This window comes from Alligator sinensis, unplaced genomic scaffold, assembly GCF_000455745.1.
Source record: "Alligator sinensis unplaced genomic scaffold, ASM45574v1 scaffold718_1, whole genome shotgun sequence".
NCBI classification, from domain to species: Eukaryota; Metazoa; Chordata; order Crocodylia; family Alligatoridae; genus Alligator; species Alligator sinensis.
In genome coordinates, this window is record NW_005842891.1 from 224,485 (window position 1) to 237,909 (window position 13,425).

General features: G+C 39.9%; 1 protein-coding gene across 10 annotated transcripts in view; it reads right to left on the minus strand.

Moving 5' to 3' along the window:
- SIPA1L1 (signal induced proliferation associated 1 like 1) overlaps positions 1–13,425 on the minus strand; it is a 402,079-nt gene that overhangs the window by 94,223 nt on the left and 294,431 nt on the right. For all 10 annotated transcript variants that reach the window (XM_025192115.1, XM_025192109.1, XM_025192111.1 and 7 more), the window contains one exon: positions 12,871–13,059. In XM_025192115.1, coding sequence (XP_025047900.1) covers positions 12,871–13,059 — 189 coding nt within the window. The remainder of the gene's footprint in view (positions 1–12,870; positions 13,060–13,425) is intronic.

Genomic DNA, 13,425 nt, shown 5'->3' on the forward strand with positions numbered 1-13,425 from the left:
CCCCCAGATGAGTAGAAAACCATGGGAATCCATACTCCCTTCCCCCTCAACTCCTCAACATGCCATGGGACGTTCAGCAGTCCTGTGATTTTGAACCAAAGCCTGCTGCCAATAAGGCCCATGTCTGTGAGAGGGTTCAAAGTGTATATTTTGTCTGAGCAGGAAAGAGAAAGGGAGAAGGGTAGTGAGCTGAATATTAGGCTCTAGCCTTGCTCCAAACAAGCTGTAATTCTGGAACAATCTATTATTCTTCATTCTGCCTGCCAAAAAACAACATGCATATCTTACTTGAGAGGTGTACTGTCTGCAAGCAAATATGATTGTTAGGCTTGTTTTAGAAGGTAATTGCTAGTACAATGCTTGTAGATACCAAGCAAACTAGTCTGTCAGGTTCTGACTGGATTGTCATAGCGGAACATGACTAAGGGAATTATGTAATGTGTTACAATGACTATTTCTCTCCTGTTTGAAAGGCTGCCAAGCCCTGATGGTGTTGTCCTTTAATGTGAAAGCATAAGTGTAGGCTGCCTTCTTTACAAATTAATCAAAGGGACTGTATATATACTTTGGTACTTAAAAGTTATATGAACTCAAGTTTAATGAATTTTGATTGAAAATACTTAGATGATTCTTAAGTGCCTGAGTGTAAACAAAATATAGATTGTTTTAAAAAGAAGGAGCAGAGTGTATAATATGAAAAGGCTAATATTTTGTCAGCTTTCATTAACCCTGGAAGGTAAGAGAACAATTTCAATAACTGTAATCAATATATTAGGGTGGGAAATGTGACTGTACTCAAAACTGACCTAACCACTTCCAATTAATTGTACACTAAAACTCCCATGGACTTTAAAAAGCACAGATCTTGTCAAAGTTAAACTATTTCAAACCCCAAATCCAACCCTTACTGTAACTTTAGTATATAATGGCAGATGGTGAGAAGGAAGTAAATTAATAAGAGCATGGGAGTAAGAAGAAGGAAGTAAAGAACGGGTTAGTTTTGCTTTTTTTGCTGCTGGAGAGCCCATGCTGGGGAAAAGGAAGAGAGAAGTCTCTTTCTAAGCATACTGGAGTTGTACCAAAGGTTAGGCTGGCCTTATGCCAGCACATACGTAAACTCTAGAAAGGAAAAGAAAGGTCAAATGGACATAATAAAGACAGGTTTTTGCTTGATATGAAAGTGAAACCCCAAGCTCCTTTGGTGAACATCCTGAAGAACACAGTACTGTCCTCAAAGACCCAGCTGATCCTTCTAGAAAGTGATTTTGAAGTTCAATTTGCATTTTTTGCTATTGAGATAACAAAAGGACAACTTGTATGGCTCCTTTGACTCAGTTGGGTTGAAACTTTTTTTATTATTTTAGTTAGCAATTTCATTGCTTATTCAACATAAACATACAGGCTAGGGATAGACAACACACATAAACCGGTATAAGTGATTGGAAACTGTTTTAAATTTGTAAAAGAACAGAAGTTTAGTGAACATAGATCATTTTCAAAATGGCCAAAACCCGTTTAAGATAGCCCTGGATGGATGTAGTATCAGACTTAACCAATTTAGCTTAAACTGGTCAATCAAACTTCTGTTCCAGATCTCTTCCTGACACATGTTAGGCCTCAGCACCCCAAGATGCACTGCAGGCCCCACTAACCCCCTCCCATACGGGGGGAGCAGGCTAGCCTCCATCCCAGATGGCTGCTCCAGCCCAGCTAGAGGGCCCTGCCCCGGCTGTCACAAAGCTAAGGCAGTCTCCCCAGGCCCACTGGCAGCAACACCAGGGCAGGTAAGGGGGAAAACAAACCCCCACCCCGGCCCTGCCTCCCTGCAGTCACAGTCTACACAGCAGGGGGTGGGGGCTTTACCCCCCCACATAACATGGCTCGGCCACCCCAGGTCCGCCCCCTCCCCACACCTCTCAATATCAGGGTGGTGGGCAAGGAATAAACTCCTAGATGATTTTAGATGGGATATAAGGAAAAACTTCTTCATGGTTCGTGTGACCAAACTCTGGAGTAGACTCCCAGTGGGGGTGGTGCAGGCACCTACCCTGGAGATCTTCAAAAGGAGACTGGACACACACCTTGCTGGGGTTATTTGACCCCAAAAGTCTTTCCTGCCCAGAGCAGAGGGATTGGACCCAATGATCTTACAAGGTCCCTTCCAGCCCTAAACTTCTGTGAATCTTTGAGTGGGGAACCACTCCAGCCCTGGCTCCCCAGCTGGGACGTGCACAGTGAGTGGGGGAGGAAGCACTCTGCTGGACTGCAAAAGCCCCAACCCTGCACCCTTGCCTGCACACTAATCATCAGCTGCAAGGGGACAGGAGGGTTAGAAAGGACTGAACCCCCACTCCAGCCCAGGCCCCCCAGCTAGGGTCTCCACAGTGGGTGGGGGAGAGACCCCCTAAGGCGGAGGCTTTCTCCCCACAATGTGGCTCTGCAAGGCTGTGAACAACCCAGCCCTGATTCCTTGCCAGCCCCCAACCTGTCAGCCCCAGGGGCTTTCCTCTCCTCACTGTGCAGACCCTGACTGGGGTGCTGGAGTGGGGGTCCATTTCCCCCTCACTGCCCCCCCGCACCAACAGGTGGGGGGGCTGGTGAGGGCGCAGGGCCCTCTGGCTTTGCAGCCCACTAGAGCTGGGAGGTGTGTACGAGTGGGCTGCAGCCCACTAGAGCTTCTGGCCTTGGCCAGTGCAGGCATCTGCCTGTCTTGGCCAACTGCTGAGTGAACGTGTATTCTGTTCATTAACAGTCCAATCTACACAGCTTTTAGAAAGCTGCATAGATTACATCAATTTCACCTTGGGCTTTTTCACTGTCTATACATAACTATAAAGCAAGAGAAACTAAAAATTAAGTGTTGTCCCTCTCAGGCCCCCTCTACACAAGAAGGTAAAAGCACGATACATCTAATGCACGATTCACCTAATTGTGCCTCTTGCCACGCCACATGTGCGTGGCAGGAGGTATGATCATGGGATCGTGCATTAGATTCCATTGCAGCTCACTGCCAGTGCTGTGGGTTCCCAGCTGCGGGGGACACCCCAGGCAATCCCAGGGCTGAAGGATCACTGCTGCAATGATTTCACTGCTCTAGAGGTGTGGGGAAACCCCCAGGGTCAGAAGATTGCTGCAGCAGTGATCCCTCCCATCCTAGGGGCACAGAGCAACCTCTGGTGCTGGAGGATCAGCACAATCTCCAGGGACTGGGGCTTTCCTGCACCCCCGAGCTTTAGCATCCAAGGGTGTGGGAAACCCCTGGACCCTGGGGATCATGGCTCCTGTAATTCTCAGGGTTTTTATACTAGGCATGTTGCACTCCTGCAGCTTGCAGCCACAGGGATTCCCTGCTACATGTGCAAATTAATGCTCGATAGCAACAAGTTATTAAGTCAGTACAAATGTTTTAGGTCTAACTTTATAGCTGGTTGGAGCTTTTTGTTGTGTGATAGCTACTTTGCACATGTAGCTGGTCTCCATGTAATTGCGCAATTAACCAGGTAATTGTTAAATACCTGCAATGTGTAGAGAGAGGCACAGTTCCTCACTGTCATTTTTTCAAAACCTTGTTCAATTTTTTTCCCATTTTTTAAGACCTCTTAATACTTCCATTAGACTTCTCAAGGGCTATCCTTGTAAAACTAAGATTGCAAGTGGCACAGAGAAAAAGAAAGTTGAGTCATTTGCTCATGGTTACATAGCAAATCAATGTCAAACCAATAGAACACAGATCTTCTCTTACTCCCATTCTTCATTCACAAGATTCAATACAGTTATTATTAGTGGTAATTATGCATGCTAATTGGGGAACTTCAATCCTACAATTTAAATAAAACTGATTGCCATAAGGGTCAGGAAGGACCACTATGGAGCAGGAAAGGAGTAAGAGGAAATATTTCTCTCCTTAGTACTTTCCTTCAAAGCATCAGAAATCAAATTTTCTTGATAGAACAAGAGAGAGGACATACTGTAATTTCCTAGTATGATAAATTCTGTTCTCCTAGGTAACAATCATGGAAGGCTGGAAACAGAATTGCAGCATTCAGAATTAAATTTCAGCATGAAGAACGTTGAGATCCTCACTAGTACTATATGAGTGTTTGGCATTGTTATCAGACACTGATGGCTTGTAGCAGATTTCTCAGGCTGCCTAAGGCTCAGGTGATAACAAAAACCCATGTAGGTCCTTTACTTTATCTACTCACATTGTGTAAAATTTAATATACATGAAATTATTTTCAGCTTCATACTTGAAGTTACTAATTTGTACAGAGGTGCTCTTAATTTTACTCTTTAAAGCAGGGATGTCCAACTCACACCATGCCCCGAGCTGGACTTCTTGGTAGGTTAGATTTCCAGGGCTGGTGGCAGTAGGGCAAGTGGACACTTGTGATGAACGTGGAACACGTAGCGATGAGCTGAGCAGCTGAAGGGCAAGTGAAGCTGTGTCAGCAGACCCTTCACTCACCCCCCTGCTGCCACTGGGCTAGTTTCTGGTGTAGACTTCACTCACACCCCTGCTGCCACTGGGCTAGTTTCTGGTGTAGGCCCTGTCCACTGCTAACCACAACTCCAAATTCCAAGGTCCACTAGTAGCCCAGTGGGTTGGATGGAGTGCTATTGGAGGTGTATGTTTGATACTCCTACTGTAAATCACTGACAAGGTGATCTTTGAATCTTTAAGTGTCTTGGGAGATGACAGCACTTCAGCCTTGCTTAGCTTTTATGCATGAGATGCATTTAGAGGACTTCTAGAATTTCACCTTATAAAAGTCTGTTCTGTGTTTATGTAAACAGGATTTTTTTTTGTTATTCTATACAGCTTTACCTATATTTGCTTTTTAAACATGAAACTATAGAGACAATCAATAATGTAAACTATTAAGCACTGTAATAAAGTATTTTGGATAAACAAATTAGAAACAGCTGAGACATTCATTGATGTACAATAGCTATTGAGCATGTGCAAATTGTTCTGAATTATCATAATCTACCTAAAATCCCATTCACCAAAAACTGTAAAAGCTGAATTCAGAAACACCATCTGTGCACTGAATGTATAAGATTCCAAAAATAGCTACATGCCAATAGTGATAGTGTTATGAATAGCTAACTTAAAAAGCTCACAACTGAAACAGAAATTCATGGTGAATGCGACTCCTTTGACCTCCCCTGCTCACTCATCAAGGCTAAAATGAATCATTTCAATCTTCTTATTATTTTTAAGAGAGTGAATTCTAAAGTGTATGAGAAATACAGACTTAAAATGCAAGTATCTAATCTGGGTGTAGCAATGATCTTCCCCTGTGAATCTGATCAAATCACATTACTCTTGCTTCTTTAACATATCCCACTGAGGTATGATATTACTAATTTACCTTCTAAGGTCATTTTGAAGATTAGTTTATTTCTGTACAATACTTTGAATTCAAAGATGAATTCCCAGCCACAAAGTCAATGTCAAAAATCGCAATTCAGTAGGGTCACCCAAGCTAGGGGCAGACAAACCCTTTTATGTGTACCTCTGAGTGGTACCTGAGTCACCTGAAAATTAACACAGAACAGTTCTACCCTCAGTACTTATTAAATATTTACATTATGGTAGATTTATAACATTAAGTTATTCTAATTAATCATAATGCAAGAGCCATAGTCAATTAATAATATATCATTCTTGATTTTAGTTTAAGCAGAATTACCAGTCCCTTGATGTTCTATTTTAGAGAGATTCACTCAAATTCCTCACAACAAATTGATAAAAATGGGTGCATATATTCTAACTGCATGCAAAAGTTTTAAAATTTTAGCCTACATAGCCCTACATTAGAAGAAGAAAAGTTATCTTCCTAACCAGCCAGTCAGAAGTGAAGGACAGGTGAACCTATCCTAAACTTTTGTTCAATTTATCTGTTGAACAAAATGAGTTTTTAAAACATACAAGTAAAAATCGTTAGGCTTCTACCTCCCTCTTCTAGTACTTTGTCTCTCCCTGAGGAATCTCTTTGGCAGAGGTAGGGAAGACAGGGAGAGAAGGGTAACAGAAGGAAGAGAAGGGAGAAGAAAGGGAGAGAAGGCTCTTTTCTGATGGCCAGTAATATTGGAGTTATTTTACAGAGCAACATAGCACATATGGACTGTTGTTTTCAGTTTTCTTTTCCACTATTCCTCCTCAAATGGTCCTCAAATTTTCCCCTCCTTAAAGCATGTCTGTATCTTAACCCGTTTATGGACCCACAAATGCTACTTACCATTTTCACTGCCCTACTCTCCCTGTAAAATACATTTAATGTAACAGGTATATTTTTCAAAAGACATGTTCAAGACTGATAGTTGTACTTTGCCATTATTATTTGACACAGGGGTTAGGGACAGACATTACACCTAAATCGGTTTAAGTGATCAGAAACTGGTTCAAACCTGTAACAGAACAGAAATTTAGTGCACATCAACCAGTTTGAAAATGGCTGAAACCGGTTTGAGATAAATCTGTTTGAATGTAGTATCAGACTTAAATGATTTGGCTCAAACCAGTTTATGCAATGTCTGTCCTAGACTCCTACCTGGTTTAAGTTAAATCAGAGTCCCCCAGCATCCCAGCATGTTCTCTGGGCTGGGCAGGGTGATCTGCTACACAGCAAAGCTGGCCCCTCCTCTCTGCTCCCTGGCCAGAGCTCCGGCAGAGACTTGCAGTCACAGAGCGTCTGCCTGGCTTCTCCCTGCTATGCAGGGAATATTTCTCCCTCCCCTCTGCTTTACGCAGACACCTCAGCATTAGCTAGCAGACCACATAGTGGCTACGGTCCATGCTGTGGCAGACGACAGGCAAACAGACTTTTTGGAGCTAATCAACAGGTAGCTTCATGTCCGTCCTTGGAAGAGCTGTTTAAGAGCTCCATTAGTTAATGGAGAGAGACTTTGTTTTTTTAATGGGTTGATAAACACCGAGTTAGGGGATAAACATTCCCTGCTGGGCTGCTTAGGAGAGGTGGGGGAAAAAAATCAGAGCATCCTGTAGGGTCCTGGCCATGCCCCCCTGAGCTCAGCCTTATGGAAGGGAAGGGAAGGCTGCTCTACCACCCCCCGGTTTCTAACCTGAGCCACTGCAAGCATGTGCCTGCACTTCTGGGATGTCTGTCTGATTACAAAACTGATTTAGCCTAGCCAGGTTAGACTAACCTGCAAAAACTGAATCAATTCAGGCTCAGGCTTTTTGAATATCAGTCCCTAGCCCCAGACTTACAGAGAGCTTTTTAAGTATTACTTTCCAACATAAATATAAAAAATAGAATATGAGATTTCTTATCAATATAAAAATATTTCAATATCATTTAATCTTCAGAACATTATTCTGTATTACTTTAGTTTTAGGTCTTTCCTAAGAAAGGAGAGAAATATTCTCTGCCACATCTAGTTATATTTGATATGTTAAGTGATTTTAGTGTGTGTGTGTGTGTGTGTGTGTGTGTGTGTGTGTGTGTGTGTGTGTGTGTGTATTCCCCTAGCCATGAAAAGATAATATTTTAATCCACTCACCTATATAACTCTTCAATATACACAAATTAACAACACAACACCACACCCTATTCTGCAGTGGCACAAGAAGTCACAATAATTCATTTTTTGTAACAAAATTAAATAATCTGTTCCACTATCTGTTCTAATGCCTAACCAATTCCACATCTCTAATGTCTAATACTATTTCAAGAAGGATTTTTGCAATTAAGACAAACAAAAACCCCCAACCCCCTTTTTTTTTTTATTATACCTTTCAACGAACTTAATGGGATCTTGTTTTCTTCTCTTTTCTTTATTCTCAGATATATAAAATTAGATGGGACCCCCAAGTCCACTTTTTAAACAAAACAATATCTGAATGAATTGTTTAATTTTTTGGTACAATATTTATAATGACATCTGATTTGATGAGAAAAAATTGTCAACAAATTCCTAGATCACAGGAATTCTAAGAAAATAATTAAAGATGATTTAATTTGGGGGAAAAATAAATTTTATCTTGGAACTTTACTTCATTTCATTGTTAAATTGCTACTATTTTTATATTCTTTCCAAACATCTGTGGTACCACTCAAGCCATGTTGTCGGACGCATTATGAAGATCAACAGTAGCATGCTCATTGTAACATGTCATATCATATGAATCAAAATATTCTATAGATTCATATTTTATTTTTAAAATCATGAAGGGCAGCTTCTACTTATTACTAATTATTATTATTCAGGTGACCAAAAAGCCACGATTCTACAAACAAGAAAGTACTACCTTGGTCAAAAGACTACCCTGATCAAACAAAAGGAAAGGTAGCCATTAGAAATAAAAATGATATATAACAAGATAAGAGGAAACTGATTATTATCAACATAAATTAGCAGCTAGGAAATATAGAAAATTGATAATGGAAGCTAAAAGCATAAAAAAGACTTGGTAAGGCTAAGGACAATAAGGTATCAAGTACACTAAAAAAAAAGAAATCCTACAATGGTACAGACCTGACCACCATGCAGAGATGTTAAAATTATTAATGATGATGCAGAAAAGACAGAAGCATTCAATAAACTTTTCTGTTCTATATATGGAAAAGAAACAGGATCATGGAAATACTTTCCCATCCAAAAGTAAGAAAAGAGAATGGTGACATCTACTAAGTATAAATATTTTTAAATGAGCAAGTTAAGATAAGATAACATATTCCAGAGTTTTTTGTGGAGATGTAAGTGTCTGATGTTAATTTTTAGTTAACCGTGGGACACCAGGGAAATCCACTGAGCTTGGAAGAGTGTTATATATAATACTGATATTCTAAAAGGGCACACAATATCTAGATAATTGCAGGCAAGTTACTTATTATACATCCCAAGTAGGATAATGGAAAAGCTGATACAGGAATCAATTAAAATGTAATAAAGGACAGCAATGTAATTAATGCCAGACAACATGGCTTTACTGAAAATGGGTCTTGACCAACAAACCTGATTTAATTATTTTGACAAAATTACAAGTTTGGTTGCTAAAGGTAACTCCAAAGATGCAATATATTTTAACTTAATACTTACAAATATTTTGATTTTAAAAAGCGGCATTACAGTATATCACCAACAAAAATCTTAAATGGATTAAGAACTGGCTAACTGACAGATCTCAAGGTATTTAATCTATCAGAGAAACATTATCACGGTGAGGTGAGGCAGGGAGTTCTTGGTACTAGTGCTGAAGAAAGTCAATCTTTACATACTGATTTCAATATAAATTAAAAAAAATCAGGACTGACAGAATTTGCAGATGATCCAAAGACTGGTGGAATGGTAAGTAACGAAGAAGACAGTGTCATCTATAATTCTTGATAAGCAAGGATCACAAATTCAACATAGATTGTCATTATGATATTGTGGCAAGAAAACTAATACAGTCCTTAAAAAGAGGAATAGTGAGAAGGAGATGGTAAGCGACTGAAACCTTGTTGTACAGAACTCATGAAATCAATACATGAAAACTGCATGTACTTTTTGTTTCTCCCTTTTAAATGGATGTTAATTTTGGAGTATATGCAGAACAGATCAACAAAATGGTATGCGGCTGGAAAAAATGCCTTACAGTGAAAGACTGTGCTCAGTTTAATTTATAAAACCAAGATTGGCAGGTGATTTGATTACTGGATAAGCATCTTCACAGGGAGAATAATAAGCACTAAAAGGTTTTAATCTGGCAGAGAAAGGGTATAACAAGAGCAAATGGCTGCAAGCTGAATCTAGACAAATTCAAATAAGAAATATGGCACCTATGATAACAAAGGCGATTAATCATTTTAATAAACAACTAAGGGAAGTAGTGGATTCTCTATTTCTTGATGTCCTTAGATTCGGGCAAGTGTCTTTCTGGAATGTTAGACAAATACGTGTTTCAGGTTCAATATTGAGGTAATAGGGTAAAACTTCACAGTCTGTGACACACAGGTGCCCAGTTCAGATCAGTCAATAGTCCCTTCTGAACTTAATTTCTTTTACTCCATGAAACACCTAACCTAGTTTCCTAGATAAAGGTCATGCCCATTTGTACTGAATGAAATAGCATGCCAATTCGTTAAAGGAAAAAACACACAAAGAAGACACTTTGATTTAAAACACAGCTGTCAATTTTTGAGTGGCTGGAGGCCACACACCTCCTAGTCTACAATCTGCAGAGGCTACATTGAATTGTGCATGTCCCCCCCCCCCACACTGCACAGGTTCCCTGGGGCTCCCCGAGTTATCCAACTGTGGCTCCATCAGCCTCACCCCCAGGGGTGGGGGTAGGCAGCAGAAACTGGAGAAGAGAGGGGGAGTCTGGAGACTCTGGTAGCAGCAGTGGCCAGAGCAGTGGGGTAAGCAGCACCCTGAATAGGGACCCAAAAGCTGCAAGTTTCCAGGACTGCTTATGGCCTGTGGGCCACCAGCTAGACAACTCTGATCTAGAAAATAAGATGTCTCAATCAGTACGAAGGAGCAGCTGCCCTTAATTATTTAAAAATTTAAAAAATATATGTCAACCATCATATTATTCATTATCACCAGTGATACGTCGTAAGATGCACAATAATGTAAAAGAATATGCAAAATGAAAAACCCAGGGAGTAAATTTTAAAATGAAGATATACGTTTGAAAAAAAAATGAAATTTTTCAAAATGCAATTTAATGAAACAAAACATTGTGCTGATTATTTAGTCCTATGGGAAATTTTATTGAAATAGATATAATTTCAGAAAAAATATCAGTTAACTAAAAAGCATTTTCGGAAAGAAAATTATTTCACTGAAAATCTTCCAGCCAGTTTCTTTCTCGGATTCAGGCCATATTACTGGTAGTTGTTTCAGCACCTCTGAAAGCTCATTTGTGGAATCCTATTGGGTTTAAACCAATCTTCTCTGGCACTGAAATAAAATTCTGAATGGAAAAATAGAAGGAGATTGAGAAGCATCATAAACAGTCAGAAGGCCTGACGGAAACTCGATTCCAGATAAAGAACAGAGTGAATTTAGGTTAAGACAAAAAAAGGAGAGGTAATTATTAATAAACAGAAGGTACTCTGATCAGGCAGTAAGGAAGCCATGATTTCATGAGAGCATCCAAACCTCTAAAAGCTAAATTGGCAACATCAATTCCTACGGAATTTGTCATTATTTTGATAGTTAAATGTCATGAATACCTAAAAAAACTTTCTTGCATCTCAGGTTAGCCGAGATGTGCTCCACTTCATTCTGGTACAGACTTAGCTACAATTATAAACCCCATTTCCAGGCTACACTTAGAACAAAGAAAATCCCAGGGAGCCTACTACTGTCCTACCATGCCTTGGCCCAGGCACTTCACACATTCTTGGCTAGAGTCAATTCAAACTGCAAGTCCTAATCTTTAAATATTTTGGTGGATGACTGTAAACCTCCTTTCTCATACAGTTTCTCAGGTGACATCCCTCCATTGCAACTGCAATGTTAATGATGAAGCTAAAGAATTCTAGGTTGATACGTCTCTGTGGGATATTGGGCATATTACTGTCAGTGAAAGAGCCTTGGATATGGAACTCCCTCCCACTAGGAAGCATAATAAGCTAATCTTGTTCCTGTTTGGAATAGACAGACATCCTCTCCCATTGGTACCATAAAGAAGTTAGCAATATTTCTTCTGAAGGTAGCCACTGATAATTATGCCCATTTGGGATAAGCTATAAAACAGAAGGTGACATAGCTTTTATGCCTTCTTCGGCAGATAATAATGTGATCTTTTTCTGTTTTGTGACATCTCTTCAGTATTAGATGCATTAGATATGCTTAGACAGACAGGCAAGAAATAGGGACATGGGTATTATTTTCTGTCTAGGGAGTACTGTACATGGGCAACACAGTGGAAGTTGCGATAGATGCATTCGGCATTTGAAATGGAACTGTGAAATGTCATAATCAAATCTGCTAGGCATTAAATTAGCTTTATTGATGATATCTCTTGCGCTGGCTCTAAACTTAGATAACTATGGGTAAATATCCCGAAAGAACTTAAGACTCCTAAGCTCTATTTCCTGAAGTTACACTGACACCTGGAAGTAAGAACACTCAAATCACTTTTTAAGGACAATGTGGGTGTTTTTAAGAGCATCGCCATACATTTTGTTCTAGAAACAAACCTTGCAAAAATCTCATACACATTTATTATACCTTTTACTGAATAAAAGCAGTACATTACAACTGAACATTCAATAACTTGGGAAATTTCTCTTTTCAGTGTAGAGTGCTGCTGCTCTTTTGGTACTACCATAGTGAAATAAGTATTTAAAAAAAACACTGATGGCTGGCATCTTTAATGTAACAGCAATTAAATGGAACTACTGGCATAAAAATGTATTTTTAAGGTTTCATCTCCAATAATGTCTCTTCTGCAGTGGGCAAAGGGCTGTGCATTACAAAGTGAGAACATATGCATGCTTCTTATATCACGGAGCTACACACCAGCTTAATTATTATCTATACAGTGATTAAAGGGAGCGCCTACTGGTAGAAAAATTAGTCTGAATTAAGATTTTACACGAGTAGGGTCTAAAATAATTGCAAGCAAGATCAGAACGTTTCCCTCAGAATGTCAAATGTTTACACCAGCCAGTGCAGTGAGCTTGATTTTAACCAAATCAAACAACCTGGAAAAGCGGAGAAAAAAAGACAGTCATTTCAAATTTGCTCCGCATATAAAGGCTAACGTTTAAGAGCACCCCCATTAAAAGTACAAGACAGACTCAGAAAAGACCTAAGAAGCAATTTGGCAGTCCAAGTACAGGTCTGGTAATTTAATGTCACACTTTACAGTATCTTATTCTGTATCTTAGGACTTACCCCTTGTTCGTCCAATTTCATAAGCTGCTCTGTGACTTTTGGAGTGTTGAACGCCAACCTAAGACAATGGATATTCAGCTCAGGAACCACATACTCAAGCACTTCTTTTAGGGGGAGTCCCCTGGCTGTGCAGTGCTTTGCAGTTGAAGGGATAGCATCTTCCAGTACAGAGCCTCTTAAGGTCATAAGCTAGAAAACAGAAAAACAGTAGTATTATGTTGTCATATTTAGGAAGGGAGTGTGAAGAGTACACAACTGAAGTCAGGACTCCTGAGTTCTATTTCTGCCTTTGACTCTGACTTGCTGTGACATCCAGGGAAAGCCAGCTTCTCAATATCTCAGTTGATCTATTAGTATATCCTTCATAATAGAGCTGCGTGAAGCTTCGGTAGCTGATTCGATTCAGAGGAGATTCAGTCTGATTCGGGGACCGAATCTCTGAATCCGAATTGAATCTGGAGACCAATTAAAAGCTTCAAATCGATTTGAAGCATCCAAATCGATTCTGAAAAACTTCAGAAAAAATTCGGCCACTTCGGAGATTCGGCCATAGAC